The sequence below is a fragment of the Saimiri boliviensis genome, chromosome 10, assembly GCF_048565385.1.
Source record: "Saimiri boliviensis isolate mSaiBol1 chromosome 10, mSaiBol1.pri, whole genome shotgun sequence".
Taxonomy (NCBI): domain Eukaryota; kingdom Metazoa; phylum Chordata; class Mammalia; order Primates; family Cebidae; genus Saimiri; species Saimiri boliviensis.
Window position 1 is genome coordinate 33,508,735 of NC_133458.1, and position 20,322 is coordinate 33,529,056.

The 20,322-nt window shown below is 35.8% G+C and overlaps 1 protein-coding gene across 5 annotated transcripts in view; it reads left to right on the plus strand.

Annotated features, from left to right (window-relative positions):
• Positions 1-20,322, plus strand: part of IQUB (IQ motif and ubiquitin domain containing) — a 60,963-nt gene that overhangs the window by 28,600 nt on the left and 12,041 nt on the right. For 4 of the 5 annotated variants that reach the window (XR_012512038.1, XM_003921034.3, XM_074379136.1 and 1 more), the window contains 3 exons: positions 1,287-1,497; positions 9,128-9,303; positions 18,195-18,365. Coding sequence is in view for 4 of the 5 variants with exons in the window: in XM_003921034.3 (XP_003921083.1) it covers positions 1,287-1,497; positions 9,128-9,303; positions 18,195-18,365 (558 nt within the window). In the remaining variant the exon portion in view is untranslated. The remainder of the gene's footprint in view (positions 1-1,286; positions 1,498-9,127; positions 9,304-18,194; positions 18,366-20,322) is intronic. The other variant, XM_010343553.3, reaches the window with a different exon arrangement.

Here is a 20,322-nt window from a genome sequence, read left to right on the forward strand (position 1 = left end):
TTTTCTAGATGCTGCTGACATGTTTGAGATTCTTAATGTCCAATGTGCCAACGGCATATTTGTTGACCCAGTCTGACCCCAGTGATTTTAGGGGATGTGTACAGCTTGATTATGGAAGAAAGCTAGTTTTCCGGATAGGGGGCCTTTTTTTTCATCCTGGGTATCACCTGCTGTGACATTCACCGCTCTTGCCTAGGGGCAGATATCTCTGTTGATCCTTGCCTAATTATTTTAGAGGAGCCTATCCCTTTTGCATTTTTTAAGCAGTCACCTGGTTAGTTGCCATTCTGCTCAGACCATCTATCAGTTTTGGGCTTAGAGCAGTCCTGGAGACCCTTCTGTATTTTCTGACTTGCTTCTCCAGTGTATGATTAAATTATAGACTCTTTCTTCAATGAATTCTACCAGCCTCTTGTGTTGAAGGGATTTTTCAAAGTTTCTAATTCCTTTAGGGGATCCCTTCAGTTTGATCCAGTATCTTTGTTGATACCCACTTTACACAGTTTTTCTATGATTATTAGGCATTAGGATGAGAGTAAGGGATGCATCAGCATGTGCTCTATCATCTGTCTTGATCTGGCTTCTTCACACTTTATTTATGAGTTTAATAAATAAAATTATAAACTCTCAAAAATGATAAACTCAGGTATATCACAGACTTTTTGAGGGTTTAGTACTATGCTGTACTTTCAAACGTATTCATATTTCATACAATTTAATAAATACGTGTTGGCTTTAGTCTCCATTTTATCTAACCTGCCTTTGGTGGTTTCCACACTTACTTACCTGATGTATATTTAGGAAATACAGTTTTGTTATAAACATGAGCTAGTGGCATTTAAGATAAGATGGTGATAATTAATATTTATAACAATAATAGTATTGTACCAGGCTTGGGTTAAGCACTTTATATGTATACTCTTTTTGTCACTGTTTTATACATGAGGGTACTAAAGCATAGGACGGCAGCTAACTTATCCCAAATCAAACTGGTGAACAGCAGCAGGAAGATTCAAACTAAGTTTTACTCCGGAGTCTATTCTATTAAGGATTGTACAAACATCCTTCTATGAAGGTGTCTTTGTGAGATTTCAAAGCCAAATAGCAGTGATGTGCATTATCCATGTTTTTTATGTTACTGTATGTGAAAAGATCAATTTAGTCTAGAGCTAAAACTAGACTCAGTATTTTGTTGTTGTGGAATTGAAATTGAAATAATCATCGTTGCCTTTATTATCTGATCAAAAAGTTGATGATAGACACTTTCTATTTCCTTTTAATTTTAGGTGATAGTGATACAGACTTACTTCAGGCAATGGCATGCTAAAACCTTCGTAGAGAAGGTAAGAAGACAGAAAAGATTAAGGTTGGAATGGGAAAGACAGGAAGAACTAAGGAAGATAAGAGAAAAAGAAGAATGGATAAAATTGGACTATGATCGGAGGCATAATCCTAAAACAAATGAAGATTTTGAATTACTTTATAATGCATTAGAATGTAAGTCTGACATAGGCTTTGCAAAAAATATTTTTAAATTTTTCATTAGTAGGAAAAACAGATTTACTGCAGACAAAAGAAGGTGTTATTTTAGGGAGTTGTCTTGGAAATCTGGACTAGAGAATTTTGAAAGGTGAATTCCGCTTTATATTTGGAGTAAGAATTAAGACTGAAATGAAATTAGAAATGCTTTTATATTAACAGTTAACAAAATCTTCATACTGCTTTGTGAATTATGCAGTTTTAGCATATTATTTCATTTGGTCCTCATCCATGTGAGATAAAGAGAGAAAGTACTGTCTAATCTGGTTTTCTTGTGGTTTGGGGAATTTGTGAACTCAGAGTTGAGCTGTTCTTTAATCCCTTAATCCAGTGTCCTGTCTGATTTTGCTATTTAGAGAAGGGGCTTGGCCATATTTTTAAAATTCCCCCTTACTAATAACAATATATAAATGTATATTCATACATCTTGACTTTCATACCTTATTTCTTCCACAGTATGTGTGCTAGTCATGGATAAATTAAAAGTTTCTGATATTTGAACAAGCCAGGCCCTCTTTACTCAGGCAGTAGATTCACCATTCCCCTTCTTGAATAATATTCCAAATTCATATGTGAGTAAAGGATACCATTGTTATTTTTGTTTGGTTAAGAGAGCTGTGTAAAATAATAGAAAATATGTTGAATGAGCTTCTGCCTTTTCTACTTATTAGTGGTGTTAATTAGGACAAGTTACTCATGTCTCCTAAACCTCACTTTCTTCATCCATAAAAAGAAATTAATTTCTGGCATGACTACTTCAGAAGGCTTAATAGAATAAAAAGTATAAAATATTACATTTATGAAAATATCTTAAAAAGTATATGGACCTACACATATGTGAGCTGTTGTTCTATGGCAAATGATTTTATACAGAATTTTCATAGTAAAGTAGAATGGTTATAGTTTATATAAGTCTACATATGATTTATACATAAAGGACAATGAAATACATGAAGTTTCTTACATAAAAGGGACATCTTTTGAGGTTTTCTAGTCCTAAAATTCTAAATTAAAAGCCTTGGAATAATAGTTTTTAAGTTCTGTTAAAAAAAAAAATCTGCGGTTCACAAGCTCGGTAATTTTTATTGCTCTTCTGTAATTTTCTTCATTTCATGTTCATTACTCTGTTCCTTGGAACTGCTGCCCTCTTGTGGCTGCTAATGATACTTGTATCCATAATAATGAAACAACTTTTCCTCAAGGTAACCTGTTCTTCTGTAATAAAAGCAAAATGATATCAGTTTAAGAAAACAAATTTAACTGTATAAGGTAATATGTCAAAGATGAGGCTATCTCCAGGCAAAAATATTTGATTGTTATGTCTTTTTATAGCCATATGTCGAGGGTGATCTCTTTCATTGTTCTGAATTGTCTCTAGGGCCATTAGTTGGAAAAAAAGGTGCTAATTATCCCATATTCTAAATACAGCCTGCAATAACTGGAGTTGTTTTATCTATTTAAACATTTTATATGGGTAGGATTATGCAGAATAGAAATTTTTGTGTCTGTTTTTCAGAATTCAGTATATGTCATGAGACCGATCCGTGCTACTGTGTGTAGTGCCCTTTCTTCTCGTTTCTGTATAGTATGCTATTGCTTAGGTGTGCCACAACTTATATATCCATTTTACCATGGATTTGGTTCTTCCTGCACCGCCCCTCGCCCCTCAACCAGTTTTTGGCAAATATAAGTAGTACACTTCGGTGAATTTTTATATATATATTTGTTTATTTATTAAATATATATAATACAAAATATAAAATAAAAATAAATATATAAAATATAAAATAAAAATATAACTTAAATATTCAAATAAATTATAAATATAAACAAATGTTATATTTATTAATTTAAATATAAATAAAATATAAGTATAATATATATGTATTTATAAATATAAATACATATATATTATACCTACATACATTTATATATTATATATAAATAATATATATATATATTTCACCAAAAGATGTTTGTAGCAGTACTACTTGTAGACACACACACACACACACACACACACACACACATACACACACACACTTCTCTCAGGGTGTAGACCTAGCAGTGGAATGGGTGGTTCATAGGATATACATAATTCAGCTTTAGTGAATCCTGCCAGATAGTATTTTAGAGGTTGCACCATTTTAAACTTCTGCAGAAGGGTATGAGAATTTTAATTGCTCTGTCATCCACTCCAACACTAGACACTTCTGTCTTTTTCATTGTTGCCGTACTGGAGGGTGCTGTCACCTTGTCTTATTTTCAACTGAGGCTCCAGTAGGTGAGATATCAAGATTCCAGAGTCAGTGAGAGACAGTCTGTCTCTCCCTGATAAAGAATTTACAAAGGAAGTAAAATAGGACCTATTCTTGGCTCATGCATCACTTAGCAAGATAAAAGATATAAGAAGGGCTAGGAGAGATTTAAAGAGGTTAGGAAAGTGGTTTTTTTTCTGGAGAGAGCCATTCTTATGCTTTGGGGTTGGGGTGGGTAGGTTGTGCTATTTTCTGACCAAATGCCTAGTGAGAGGAGCTTCAAGGAAGTAAGTACTCCTGAGGAGGTTTGAAATGTTCCCTGTGTTTGGGGGACAAGGAAGATTGGTGTCTGAACCTTCACCAGGATCGTAGATTGGGGTCTGACTCCAACCTAGGAAACCTAGAGAACTAGACGAGGGCTTTTAGACTTCTTTGATATTGGAGAGTGCTGCTGCATTCTTTACTCCTAGGATTTTAAAACCAGAGATATATCTTTGTTTTCTATCAAAAGGGGACTATACAGTAGAGAAAACAAGAGAGAGTAAGCATGCAACAGGGTAATTTGAGGTGCTCTTGGTCATGTTTTAGAGGGCCAGCTATAGAAATGAAGGCATCTTGTCAGAAAGAAGCTTGAAGTGAACAGCTGGATTACTCCTAAGTGGCTACCTGGAGTGCAAATACATCTGTCGGGTCAGGGGAGTTGCAGGAGGAGGGGTTCAGCTCAAGAGCCTCAGAATGGTGAGTTTGAATCATCTGACAAGCCTGGAGAGTGGGGGTTTATCCAGCCAAGTAAGAACTGCTCTTCCCACTGACTCATCTCCCAAAGAAATACAGAGGAGAAACAACCCCTAGCGGTGAGGAGAACTGAGAGATGAGAGCCTGTTCACGGGATCTACCCCTCCCCACAGTCTTCAGGCTGTTTTCCATTCTTTCAGTCTTTGGTATGTCCTTTTATTCTTTTAACAGTGTCTTTGTTAGAACAAAAGTTTTTAATTTCAGTAAGTCCTGTTTGTTTCTTCTTGTGTGAATTGTGTGTTTGGTGTTATATCTGAAAACTCATCCCCAAACTTAAGGTCACACAGCTTTTCTCCTATGTGTTCTGGAAGTTTTATAGTATTATATTTTGAACTTAGATATATCATCCAGTTTGAAATAAATTTTATATGAAATGTGAGATATGTGTTAAGGTGAATTTTTAAACTTTTTCTTTTGAACATCCAGTTGTTCCTATAGCATTTGTTGAAAACACTCATTTCTCCATTGTATTGCCTTTGCATCTTTTGTTAAGATTGCAATCTATTTGGGATATTGTAACAAAATACCATAGACATAAATAACAGAAATTTATTTTTTAGAGTTTTGGAGTCCAGGAAGTCCAAGGTCAGGGCAGCAGCAGACTCAGTGTCTGGAGATGGTTCATAGATGATGCCTTCTCACTGTGATCTCAAATAGCGGAAGGGATGAAGAGCTTTCTTGAGTTTATTTAATAAGGGCCATAATCCCAGTTCCACCCTCATTACCTAATTACATCTCTAGAGGCCCCACATCCTGTTATTGACTTATCTTTTTTTTTTATTGCATTTTAGGTTTTGGGGTACATGTGAAGAACATGAAAGATTATTGCATAGGTACACACATGGCAGTGTGGTTTGCTGCCTTCCGTCCCCTCACCTGTATCTGTCATTTCTCCCCATGCTATCTCTTCCCACCTTCCCACCTCCCCCCGTCCCTCCCCCATTTCCCCACAACGGGCCTTATCTTTATATATGGTCGAACTTAATTTGCCAAAATTTGTGTTAGAATTTTAACATCTATATTCATAAGGGATATTGGTGATTTTTTTTTTCTTTGTTATGTTACTGTCTGGTTTTGGTATTAGGATAATGCTAGTCTCTTCTGTACTCTTCAATTTTCTAAAACAGTTTGTGTAGAATTAGTAGGATGTTTTTATAAAATGTTTGGAATTCAACAGTGACACCGACTAGGTCTGGAATTTTCTTTGTGGGAAGGTTTAAACTGTAAGTTCAATTTCTTTAATAATAATGTGACTTATTTATCATTGGGGGATAGGCTTTGATAGTTAATGTCTTTAAAGGAATTTATTAATTTTACCTGAGTTGTTGAATTTATTGGCATAAAGATGTTAATAATGTTCCATGTTATCCTTTTAATACCTGTAGGATCTATAGTGTCATTATCTCAATTCCTGATACTGGTAATTTTGCGTCTCTTCCTTTTTTCCTGATCAGTCTGCCTAGGGATTTATCAGTTTTATTTTTCCAACTCTTTTTCTGTTCTATTTTGTTGATTTCTATTGTTGTGTATTTCCTTCATTATGCTTATCTTCGGTTCCGTTTACTCCTCTTCTAGTCCTGTGGTGGAAGCTGAGGTCATTTGACCTATAAAACTAGATGTTATGAAAGGCAGTGACCAGATACAATACTTAACGGCCTCAGATATTTATCATCTAGTGCACAGAGACAGAATTTAAAGTAAACCTGAAATTTTATTAGAAGTCAAGTATAGTTTCTAATTATATTAATTATCCCTAAAGAATTGTGGTTGGTTATTACAAACATTACAGCTTTTTATAAATCCCTCCTACTTTTGACAGGTACATGCTTGACATTTGAGGATTATTTATGCCAAATTTCCCCAAGTTTACCTTGCTGAAATTTTTGTTAGATCCTATGCATTTTGACATGTAGTGTTTTTCCCTTAATAGTGTTATACTTTTTCTTTTCTTTGATTAAATTGTTATTTTTGATGAGATTTCTTCAATTAACAAGCAGGTAGAATATTTCTATTTAAACTTTTGTTATTAGTTCTAGTTTAATTGTTCTGCGGTAAAAATGTAGTTTGTAACATTTCTGCTTTCTACTTCTACAAATATGATATATCTATATAAATGGTTTACTGAACTTGGAAAATAAGTTTAAATTTTCAGCTTTTGGTGTTCAGAGCTTGATGTATGACAATTTAATGTTTAAAAGCATTGTTCAAATATTTTATACTTTTAATTTTTTACTTGGCTCTGTCATAGTTTAATACATTTCTATTTTATCTGGTTTTTAGCAATATAAAGTATACCTCCCAACATTGTGTTTATAACTGATAGGAGTTTTTAAAAACATATTTGATGACATATGATTTCCTATATAAACATTCATGACAGACATTTCATCATAAAATTACCTTCTACCTAAAAGACCTGAATTTTGAGGTTCTCCCCCCAGTTTCATGTTTTCATACTGCTACTTCCGCTTTCTTTTTTGTTCGTATCTGCTGACCTTTTATATTTTAACTTTGGTGTCACATTGTTTCAAGTGTGCCCCGTGAAACCATCATGTCACTAGAATTTTATAAAATTGTCTTATTTTCAACAAAAATATCTGTATAATTATTTCATATTTTAAGCATAACTATTATGCTTTGTTTTGCTTTTCTCATCTTGCTTTCTGCACTATTCAATTTTTTTTTTTTGCGTAAACTTATAGTTGTTATGAACTTCTGCAGTGATTTGAAATGTCAGGCATTCTTCTGAAAGTTCTTTGAAGACTTTCCTAAAGTGTGGTACACTGTCAAATAGCTTGATAAGCTACCTTTTTCTCTAGTTCTGAGTTACGTATTTGGGGTTTCCCATCTTCTGCTATGATGTTGACTTTCTGAGATGATAAAGCAGAAGTTTGGGTAACAACATTTGTGTGCCTTTTTGACAGTCTTTCATTTATTTGGTAGTATCTGCACTGTATCTTTTAGAAATTCCCCAGGGTTTCTACCATAGGGATAAATTCCTTTCAGATTTTTAGTACTGATTCAGGTCTCTCTCTTTTCTCCCATCTTTCATATTTCTTTTATCCTTTTAGCAGTGACACAGGAGAGGGGAGGTAGTAGTTTGTATGGAAGCTCCTATCTTGACAGAAATTTGGTGTGCCGTATTTTAAGAGGTACTGTGATAAATCAGAGGAGCTTGACTTAGATGGATAGAAACTGAATAAAATGATATACGATTGAAGAAATAGAAATATTTATGCCTAGAGAAGATAAAACATCAGTGGGATGTGATTGCTCCCTTCACATACCCAAAGGAATACCATGTGACCAAGAAACAGACTGTCGCCATGTTGCCTCACAGGCTAGTAATAGAACCAGGATGGGCAAATTAAACCTGTTCAAGCTTCTGAGAGAAGGATACTTTCTTAAATGTGGGGTTGAGCGATTTAATTTCTTAAGTTCTTTCCAACCCTATTATTTTGTTAATGTAAATAAGGTTGACATTTTTGAAACGTGAGATACGAAAGATTTTTCTTCTCCAAATTTAGTACATGTAAAAAGTAAATGGAACAATTGGTAAAATGCATGTATCTGAGCTCAGAAATTCTGGTTTATTTAAGTTTGGGCAGCATATTTTTTGTTGATAGTAACCAGTGCTTTAAAATGTCATAAATACTATTATAACGTAATACGTTAGTTTGAGTAAACAGTAAATGCAATTACTTTATAATATTTGTGACTATAATTTTGAGTTTTGTAAATAAATGGAAAATGGCACCTAAGTGAATGAAGGACATGACTGAAATCAACAATTGTATGTCAAACTATGTCAATTTGTGTTATTGAGGAAGGAGACACCAGGATGTAATTGGAAGTGAAGATAAAGGGGAAAGGGAGCAGAGGAAGGCAAAGGAAATCTTCAGATTGAGGTGAGATTTGACACCTCATCAGTTGAGAGAGGGAAGGAAAGAAGATGGGGTATGGAGAGTCTTAGCTCTAAGGAAGTCTAAGCCAACCCGGCAGTTGGCTCTGATAGGACTGACCACAGAAAAGTCCATTGTTGGGCAGATGCAGTCAGGCTCTGACTCCTGCGTGGTGCCTGGTCATTGTTGAGAGCTTTGTAGGCAGTGTGATCTTGGCTTCAGCAAGGCAGTAGCTCTGAATTACTGCAGTTGGAACTGTGAATTACCTTTACCCTTTGTGACAGATACTCTCTTGAAGGGAGATGTGAACAGTGCACGCTCATGACTGCCACAAAGTCCAAGTTATATTTTTGTCAGTGATAGGCAGTACGAATGCTCATTTGGAGACATAATTTGACATCATCTGTACTGTTTTCCTTTGGCTTCTGTTTGTTTGACTTTACTTTTGTTGTTTTAAGTCTCTCAGCTTCTATTTTGTCATTTTTTTTCACACATCAGGTGTGCAATATAAATGATTCTATCTGTATATACTTTCATTTAAATCAATGTAAAAATAATATACTCCTCGTCAGGACGTGATCATTAAAAAATGGGATTTTAAAAACTCAAGAGTCTGTTGTGTTTTTCCTCTAGTCTGGTGGCAAGAAGAACTTAGATGTATTAACCAATCTTTCACTGGAGCTGAAAGGAAAGCTGCTCTATGTGAACTTCTGGAAAAAGAGACTCAGATAATTGCTTCCATTGGGAGACACAGATACATTGCTTATATGGCGAATCAGGAAGCAGCAGTACAAGCTTTTTTGGATAAGGTTAGTGACGCAACTACTATTTAAATATGAATAGATTCTAAGTTTAAAAATGTAGAATAATGTACCAGACAAGAGACTTACACCGCAAGAATTTACATGAATTTTGTTTAGGATTTTGATGACATATTTCTTAAAATGTGATATATATTTTTTTCTGGGATAACTTTAGATTTTAATGGCAGCCTAGAGAAAAAAATTAAGTGACATGAAATCCATACATTCTTCATTAAGGGGATTGGCCATGAAGGAAAAGATAGAGATATTTCTTGTGACTTTTTGTTTAGATTTAGACTGGCTATATAAAATTAGGTAAGTTGTATACAACGATAAAATGCAGAGTATTAAAGTCACGAAAGGTCTAGGTCTGGGGTGCTCCGATAGTAAGCAACCTGGGAGGAATAGCTATAGACTACTGTTATTGCTATGGCTCACCACCTCATTAACTGACTTCAAATTTCTGACTGAAAGAGTATATGCTTATTGAAAACCATGAAAACATATAATTAAAGAAAAAACTTAAGTAATTACCACTTTTGTGGTCAACTGCCTGTTTGATATTGAATAGCCTGTTCCCATAGTGACCAATTTTCTTTTATAAACCTAGTCTTTCCAAACAATTTAAAGCCAATTCAACTACAGAAGAAAAGGGGTGCATTTCTCTAAGATGTTAGCCTGTAGTGTTTCTATTGCTATGATTCTTATTATTTAGGGGGGGGTATTTGTTCTTAAAAACCATATTTTTGATATTGGAAATGTCCTCCTCTCATGTTACTGACTCCCCTATTTGATCTCAGTTTATCTGTGGCTTTGACTACTACCTGCATCCCAGAACTCCCTATAGTTCCATGCCAGATCTCTAAGGAGCATCCAAATCCTGTATCCAGTTGCCTACTGTCACTGCTTTTTGGATATCTCAAGATTACACTTCAAGGACTGATCTTGTTCTGCAGCATATAACCTATCTGTATGAATATTTCGTCATCTACCCAGTTGCTGCAGACAGAAACTTGGGTGTTATTTTTGACCTCTCCATCTAGCCACCAACCTGTTTATTCTACTGTTTAATATTGCCTACCTCCTTAATTCTTTACTTCTTCCTTTCCAAACCCACTACCATCACCTGCAGGGAAGAGGCTCTGCCATGGTGCCCCAATGACCTTGCATGTATCAAATAGGTCTTATTTCCCCTGGGAGAATGTTATGAGAAAAGTCTTACCTTGTCTTGTGTGCATGAGTTGGACTCTGACTTAATTGAATCTGGATTTTCTTCTCATCGGGATTACTTTATGTTTCCAAATTGGGCTACCGACTCCAGTTTCACTTATCAATTCTCTCCTCCATTATCTATATCACTGCCAACATGGCCTCACTAAACACAACTCTGACCATATCACTCCTCACTGCCCTCAGGAAACAAGGATTTTAATGTTTGCAAACCTCACTTATCTCACTGTTGTATCACTGCTATCTTTCCCTGCATACTACACCCACACTGCTTCAGCCACCGCTCAATTACTTGCATATCCCCAGAAAGACCATGTGCTTTTAATGCTTTTGCATTAGGCGCCTTTACATGGAACACCCTTTTCTTTCTTCCTTAGTAGCTAGCTACTGACCCTGTAAAACAGGCTCAGATGCCTCTTCTTTCAGAAAGCAAATGCTGGTCTGCCTACTATAGCTATAGTATATGCTCTCATGAGACTCTGTCTCGTCTCTTTGTACAAAGTGTGCAATCTTTGTTGTGTCCACATGCCTGAATCCTTTTTAGATTTTGAACCTTTAAAGGAAAGAGTTATCGTTTATCTCTTTATCCTCATATCATAGCACAATTCTTATTACAGTGTTAATAAATGTTTGTGGAAGAAGGTAGGGAGAAAGAATAGGGAAAGAAATAGTGGTTGTATAATTTTGTATTCCAGGTATCATCAAGAAATTATGTAATGTGGATACTGTCATTTTAAATTCTTAAATATCTTAATTCTAGGAAAGGTGAATTTACTGTAGGCAGGCTATAATATTCATTCTTCTCCAGAGTCATCTTTTGAAATAAACTTATTCATTTAGCAAGTTGCTTTATTTCTCACCCAGCTTGATCACTGGGATACCTAATTGTTAACCTCACCAGAGATGACAGTATGGGCCCAGGGCAACACGAATGCTCGAAGGAGCTGGAAGCCTCTGAGTGTCCATGGACAGGAAAAATGGGTGTCACCTTTCTTTATGTTTCACTAAGCCTTCTGCAGAATTTCCCCACTCATGCCATTATATTATTTTCTATTTCCTGCAAACTATTTAAAACTCTATTGTAAATACTTATACAATGTCTATTCTTCTTTATGCCCAGAACATTCCCTACCCCAGGCCCCATGTCTAGCATTGTCTATAAACATTTAACTAAACTTTTTGAAATTATGGAGTGTCCATAAAAGGATCAAGGCCCAACATGTGAAAGTGATTCCAGAGTCAGTTAATGACCACTACACTTTCTCATAAGGTATGACACTCTTAAGAAGGTCCTCATGGAAATCTCCCTCACTCACACACAAAAAAAGTGAAATGGAGAAATTTTAAAATTTTGTTTACCAGAATTCCTAGGAGGAAGGAAGATTTTTTTTTTTTTTTTTTTTCGTAAATAGTTGGATAAGCTGTTGGGATGGAATCTGAGACCCTGAAGGATCCTGAGTACAGGAAGAATTGTTTTATTCCAGGAAAATGGAGGTTTTTCAAGAGTTGTCCTAGAGGGAAATAGATAAGGTAAAGTGAAGAGACAGTTGGAAGGCAGTGAGTGTACCATGTGACTTTTTGTGACTTCTTTAGTTATATGACAAAATAAAGGAAATATTAAATGCAACATGATTTTATTTTTGGAAAGGGAGAGGAAACTAGATAAATAAGCTGGGCTTGATGTCCAGACGGATACAGGGTAACACACAAAAATGAAAGGCAGAGAATTAAGGGAAGAATGAACTTAGCCACAAGAATTTGTAGAAATCAAGGGGAAGGCGTTTTCTGGGTCATATGTTTTAGAATTGGAGTTCTAAACCCAGTTACCCCAGCTGATAAACAAGTTAGTCTCATCAGTCTCCAGGCTAAGTTTAAAGGCAGTGGACATTTTAGTTGATACAAGGTGATTTTCCTTCAGTTTTGACCAAGACTTAAAATAGGACAGGAAGAACACACCACAGTATGGATCAGCTACACTTGAAGACAACTCCCCATCTGTTCACATGGCCTAGTTATAATTAGACCAGTGTTTAAAAATATTGACTAACAGTGACTTCTGGCCTGCTGCTAGCCTGTTATAGTAAATTGAAAACTCACTGCTACTCTAATTCAGAATCATTTAAATCACCTTTTAATATATGTTGCCATACTAAAAAGATGATTAAGATAAATTTTAGTCTTTTGATGTGAATACTTATAAAATGTCTGTTTTTCTGTATGCTTGTCAACCTCCCTGACTCCCAAGCATAGTATTATTTCCAATATTCAGGAGGAGTCAATGTTGATTTCATAAAACTTGAATGAAGTAACTTATTCTAAAGTTTTTGATTTTTAGGAAAAAATAGCTTATAATAAATCCCTGAAACTAGACAAGGTCAGAGTTTTTATAGACGTCAAAATTAACAACCAACCAGTGCCATATGTAAATTTTTTTTTTGAGACTCAATCTCAAAAAAAAAAAAAAAAAAAAGTGTGCAGAGTGCAGTGGCACATTCTTGGCTCACTGCAACTTCTGCTTCCCCAGTTCAAGCTATTTTCCTGCCTCAGACCCCCAAGTAGCTGGGATCTCAGGCACATGCCAGCACGACCCAACTAATTTTTGTATTTTTAGTAGAGATGGGGTTTCGCCCTGTTGGCCAGGCTGGTCTTGAACTCCTGACCTCGTGATTCACATGTCTCGGCCTCCCAAAGTGCTGCGATTACAGGTGTGAACCACCACACCTGGCTGTGAATTTTAAGATCTATATTTAACACCATGTTGTACAGATACATTCTAAGAAACACTTACTTTCCTTTAATTTGGAAATAACATTGGAGAATACAGTTTTATATTTTGGTTTCAGTTTTACTTTTTTGAGTCCAAATACCATGTGATTTATTGAATCAATATTTTGTTTTCAATCTTTTTGTCCTGATCATAGAATGTCTCTGAATAATTAATGATACAATCTTAAATTTGTCCAGTCAAAGCATTGAACTAATGGATTATAATAGACTCTATAGGAAGTCCTCATTCTTAATAAAAGGCTAACTCTAAGATTTTTTAAAGCATTAGATAGTTTGTAATTTTAACCCACCAAACATTGACTTCCACAGGGTATCTAATATTAAAAACGTACACAGCTTGACAGAGGTGAAGAAATTCAGGTCAAGAAGTTTGAATGAAAAATCATCAGCTGGTTTCTAATATAGCTTAGGGTATTATTTACCCAAACTGTCTAAAGAGACCATTTGAATTTCTGTAAGATATTTTTCCTTGAGCCAAGGCCATTTATTTATTTGATGCCCATTGATTTGTACACTACTCACAATCACAGGCTTAGAAAACTGCAATCTATGTTAGCTGTGTCTTTTAAATGCTTTTTCTTCATACCCAGGTAGCTAGCAGCTAGCGGGGCAGGAAAATGCCACTGCCTCTTTCTGAGCCCTGCATGAGATAAGGGTGCTGCTATGGCTGAGCAAAACCCCTGTGCTGTGTAAAAGAAAAGGTGGTCATTATACAGTGGCTTCTGTGGGGAGTTAGGGCTATTCTTAATCTGTGTCCTTAGGGACTTGAGAATTAATTTAGGAAGAAGAAAATATCTACTCTCCTAGTGCAGTCATTCCTTCTCTTTTGTGGAAGCTGCTCTCAAGCTTCTTGTCATCTCTCCATCTTCCTTTCTCTGAAATGTGTCTTCCTGCTGTTCTTCTGTTTCTCTCTTTCAGGGCCTGTGCTGTCTCATTTGTTGGCAGCTAAATGGAATTAATTACGCTCCTGTTTTCTGAAGCAATTTAACTACATGATTGTTGTATATCTCTTATCACAGCCAAAGCTTTCAAAGAAAAAAGGAAATAGGGAAGAGAAATAAGCAAAGTTGATATTTTTTCCTGTGTCAGAGTAAAAAACACCTTAAGCCCTGAAAAAAAAAAATACAAAAAGCCTAGGCTTGAAGATCAAGTTATCTGTGTTGGCAGAAACACATCTAAGTATAAAAACAGCTTTGCTGAACAGATTTTTAAATATCTTTTCAGTGCCAGCTCTAGGGAACTTGAACTTCAAATCTGGGATTCTTTGATTGTGTCACTCACTTCCCTTTAATCTGCTAACTCCTAGTTATTCTTCAGGTTTCGTCTTAGATAATTTCTTTTTACCAGTTAAGTGCTTCATAGCAACCCATTGTTTCCTATTTATCTACAGTGGTGAAACATACTCACCTTTTTTTCTAATTACTTATTTTCTTACCCTTCCATCCCATGTGATTTGAGAGTTCTTGCAACCAGGATAGTATTTTATCTACTCAGTGCCTAATACATTGATTAATGTATAGGGAACATAGAACTTGTTGAATGAATGAAAGAGTATGGTAGACACTGTGAGATCTGTAGAACTACATGAGAAATTCCTTCCTTCCTTCCTTCCTTCGTTACTTCCTTCCTTCCTTCCCTCCCTCCCTCCCTCTCTCCCTCCCTCCCTCCTTCCTTCCTTCCTCTCTGTCTCGCTCTCTCTCTGTCTCTCTCTCTCTGTCTTTCTTTTGAGGTGGAGGCTCACTCTGTTGCCCAGGATGGAGTACAGTGGCATAATTTCAGCTCACTGCAACCTCTGCCTCCCTGCTTGAAGCAATTCTCTCGCCTCAGCCTCACAAGTAGCTGGGATTACAGGTGCACACCGCTGCACCCAGCTAATTTTTGTATTTTTAGTAGAGATGGTGTATCACCATGTTGGCCAGGCTGGTCTCGAACTCCTGACCTCAAGTGATCTGCTCACCTCCGTCTCCCAAAGTGCTGAAATTGCAGGTTTGAGCCACCACCCCCAGCCGAGAAATTTATTTCTTATACTCTTTTTGGAGAAATGGAATTAGCAAACATAAAACAATTATAAAGCAACTTGGATCCAAATTTCATGGCCTCTAGTCACTGAAATAGAGACACTGTATACTTGTGTGTGTTTGGGTGTTTTTACAAGTACAGTAGGATTTCAGATACAAGTGATATAATTGTTTCAAATCAAAGAGGAATCTTTATGGAAGAGGTAGAGTTTGAGTTCAAAATTGAAAAGTGGAAAGGACTTAGATGTAGAATATATTTGCAAACCGAGATTGAACCATATTATGCTATATTTGTTAGGGCTAAAAACTTGGTGGGGAAGATAGAGTTAAATCAGTCTATCATCTGAAAAATACAATGAGGTAGGTAAAGTAGGTGTTTCATAAAAGGTCATTATATTTGAATTATTACAAATAAAATAGTTTACCACCCTGCAGAGCAAAAGATCTTGTCCGAATTACTGGAAGAAAAAGAATTGCATTTAATAGAGCAACCCTGAGGAAAATTGCATGCAAAGATTAAGACATTGGTTAGACTTGAGAATATTACAATATGAAACTTAGCCTTAGCCTTTAAAAAGTTTTAAAAGGGAGCTTTGAAACAAGCATTAAACTTCAATAACACTCTAAGGCCTACCCAAAATAAGGCTGTATGCATTTAAAATTATTATTATTGCCGGGCGCGGTGGCTCAAGCCTGTAATCCCAGCACTTTGGGAGGCCGAGGCGGGTGGATCACGAGGTCGAGAGATCGAGACCATCCTGGTCAACATGGTGAAACCCCGTCTCTACTAAAAATACAAAAAACTAGCTGGGCGTGGTGGCGCGTGCCTGTAATCCCAGCTACTCAGGAGGCTGAGGCAGGAGAATTGCCTGAACCCAGGAGTCGGAGGTTGCGGTGAGCAACCCATTGAAAGAGACAGTGAAACTCTGTCTCGAAAAAAAAAAAAAAAAAAAAAAAAAAAAAAAAAAAAAATTATTATTATTATTATTATTATTATTATTTGAGACGGAGTTTCACTCTTGTTACCCAGGCTGGAGTGCAATGGTGCGATCTCGGCTCACTGCAACCTCCGCCTCCTGGGTTCAGGCAATTCTCCTGCCTCAGCCTCCTGAATAGCTGGGATTACAGGCATGCGCCACCATACCCAGCTAATTTTTTGTATTTTTAGTAGAGATGGGGTTTCACCATGTTGACCAGGATGGTCTCCATCTCTTGACCTTGTGATCCACCCGCCTCAGCCTCCCAAAGTGTTGGGATTACAGGTGTGAGCCACTGCGCCCAGCCCAAAAATTATTTTATTTCTACGTGACAATAATTAAATGATAAAATATTTTCTTATTGAGCTATTTTCCTTATAAGCTTTTAATCAATCTTAATTATATAGTCTGATAATTAATAATACATTATTTAATATTAAATTTATGCTGTAACAATATAAATTAATTATAGAGCTACAACTTCGCATGTACTGGATTAAAACAGGAGCTGAGAATCTAAAGTTTCTGATGAAGATTCCTGCCTCTGAGTAACATTCATTTGGCTTTGATCTGATCTGAATATGATGCCATTGCTTTGGAAATATATGAAATATAGTTGTTTTTAAGAGGTAGCTTTGCATTTCTCAATGTAATTTAGCTAATGTGAAATATAAAAAAGTAGATGTAAATTGGTGTTACAACTAAAATTTCCTCATGATACTGTCATTCTGCATACAGTTTTATATAATGCCTCTATTTGGTTAGTCCACATTCCTGATTATCTGTTCCAATACATAGAGCTTCCATTTAAACCTGACATTAGATCACTTCTAAGATTTAAGTGGTTGCAAGAAGGGCATAAATTGGGCTACAAGGATACCAGAGTCATTACAATTAACCTAGAAAAACATCCAACATTTGAAGAGTTGTCATGATCAATATAGTCTTGTTTATGAACAATTATCATTAGGGAAAGAAACTGAGCCCTTGTACCCTGAAGTAGAGGAGCAAATAGTAAGTGTTCACTGTGAAATTTTTGGGCAAATGCATCTCCTCTAAAAGTCTGTGTCAGAGGGAACAGAAGCAGTGGCAAACACAGAGGTACTACCATTAAAGATTATCTGGTGTTTCCTGAGTCAATAGAGGACTAATATCACCTCCTGGCTTGAATCTCTAAATTTTTAGCCTGGGAATCCTCAGATGAGCTTCAGCACAAGTGAACTTCATTTTTGCTCCTTCGTTTAAGAGGTGGGCTAGGTTGAGAGGCACCAAGCTAGATTTGGAAATAGGAAGTGAGAATCTTAGCCAGCATCAGGCAGGCGGGAACCATAGCCCAGCACTGCTAAGATAGCAATATAGCTCTTTCACTATGGACATCTGCTTTGTGAAGAATTTTGAACTTGTTATAGATGTATTTTTATAGGACATTAAACCATTACTCACAGCGTTCCTTTTTGGTATATCTTTAGGTCTAAATATATTGAGGATTGTCATAATTGCTCTACAAAAGTTATCTTCAATTGGCAAGGCAGGATCAAGACATACTTATATATACTCAATGTAATTGAACCAAACAGATAATTGTCCTCATGTGGTCAATGAGTAATTCCATACATCTCTCAAATAATTCAACATAAAAACTAGTGGCAAATCCTGAATATTGTAAAAGTGTGTGAAATTCTACAGACTGAACAACTATGTCTCATATTTGTTTTTTTCTAAAATATTTTACTTTTGCCTGCTCTTCAAATTCTTAAATTAATTTTCTTAAGCTTTAGTGATATTTTAGTCATAAAGCACATGATATTAGAGTTTTAGTAGAAAGAACAAAGTTATTTGTAGCCTCTAATTAACTGATAATTATGAACATAATATTGTTTTTAAGTGTTCAGCTCCAAAAATATGGAGAACGCCTAATGGCAAAACAATTGAGATGGATACACAGTTCACCATCAGAGCCAGAGAGCTGCAAAATATCTATAAGTGCATTATGCTGAAAAATATCTCTCAGGATGAGAGGCTTGATGTACTCTTAACTCTTAAACACACTGTAAAGGTATGTTAACTTTCTCTTAGTTTGGGGGTAGAGTTCACTATCAATAAAAAAAATTAATGAAATACTAAAACAAATAAAGTGTTTTACATTAAGAATTGTTTTGGTATAATTTGGGAAGGATATGGTTTATGCATTAATATTTACCTAAAAGTTCTCAAAATATGTTGTAATACATAATAAATGTGTAAATATAGCATAATGAATGTCAACATATCTTATGCAGTGAATGCAAATATATGCAGTATAGTATGAGATTAATACTTAATTACATAAAATAGCAATTATAATCTACATATTTTGACACTTTTCAATGAAAAAAATTATTTTTAGCAGTTTTAAAGCAGCACCGTTGTATTTTTATCTTTTTTTTCTCATCACTTATTGATTTTCTGTGTTTTTAATACTACTTTTAATGAAAACAAAGTTAGGGGATGTCACAGATCAAATTTTCTCAAGAAACAAACTCAGAGATGGTGTTTATGTTCACAAGTTTATTGGAGAGTGCTATCAGGATAATTCCTGTGAAGCAGTAAAGAAAGCAGAGTTGGACAGATAGACAAATGAAATTGTGGTAGAGTCTCAACAATGGCTTCACCCAATGTCATGGGGAATTCTGAAACTGGAAAGGCCATCCAGAATTGTCCTGAATTGAGCCAAGGGGCCAGGACATTTTATTCCCACATTGATCATTTATTGGATGGCTACCTCCAGCAGGGCATGACTTTGAATGAGATAACTCTCTTTATTAGAGAGCAATTCTCAGAAAGAGCATAATTTGAGAGTTGTCGGCCAACGATCTACCAGGATGGGGAGAATACACGTACTGCTGCCTGGATCCACTTTCATGTTGTAGGTTTTAGGAGTAGCTCCTCCGGATTTATATAGGCCCCAAAGCAAGGTTAATAGGAAACATTGCAGCCCCCAGTGTAGTCATTGGCTTTAAGGCCACAAGAGATACTCATGGTTTCCTTCTTCTGTCTATTTTAGATTTCCATCTCCCTCAACTAGCACCTTGACTGGTCTAAGAGGCCCACTTTTTGGACTGACTTGTACCTTGAGAGGTCTGAACCACTGGTCACTCTGCTTTTCTCAGACTGAGGCTACCAGACTTCCATTTACTGTCAAAATGAGACAAAGATATGCCAAGAAATGCCTATTATCTGGGTCCCAAACATTTTCTTCCCTGTCCCTATTGGGTAATATCTGCACCATTGCCTTTTGAAGATCAGAGTCAGTTACCTCTATAAGCAAGGAAACACTTGCCTTGCCTGCAGGTCTTTTGGCCTACAGAGCCTAGGCATTAGTTGCAGCTCAGAGTTAATAGGCCTTGCACTGTGTCGTACATTGGAGACATTTTTCCTCCGGGAATTAAGATCTCTAAACTTGAAGAGTCTAGAGTATGACTTTATCTTCTGACGCCTTCATTCAAACTGTGTATCTCCTAGTTTTCCCTTGGGCAGCTGGAGGATCTTATAAATGCTTCTATATTGATCACTTAATTCTTACTTGTGGCCTTTTCAAAACCACACTCACTTCTATTACTTTATAAGAAATATTGTGACCTTTAATAAGTATACAGAAAAATGAATAAAATATGTATGTACAGTGTAACATATATGAAACAGGATGTTGTCAATGTTTCTGGTGTCCCCTTTTCCCTTTGAATTATAACTCCTCTTGTCATGTCCTAGAAGTAACTACCATACTGACTTTCATGGTAGCCATTTTCTTGATTTTTCTTCATAGTTTTACCACCTCTGTATAAATTTTTAAATAATATGGTTAGTGTTACTTATTCTTGAATTTTATTTAACAAAATTGTACTATATCTATTATTTTGTGCCTTGAGTAATTTGCTTAAAATTAATTTGTAAGATTTAAGCTTTTGTTGTATACAGCTATAGCTCATTTATTTCCATATATTAGATAATATTTTATCGTATGAATAAGCCATAAT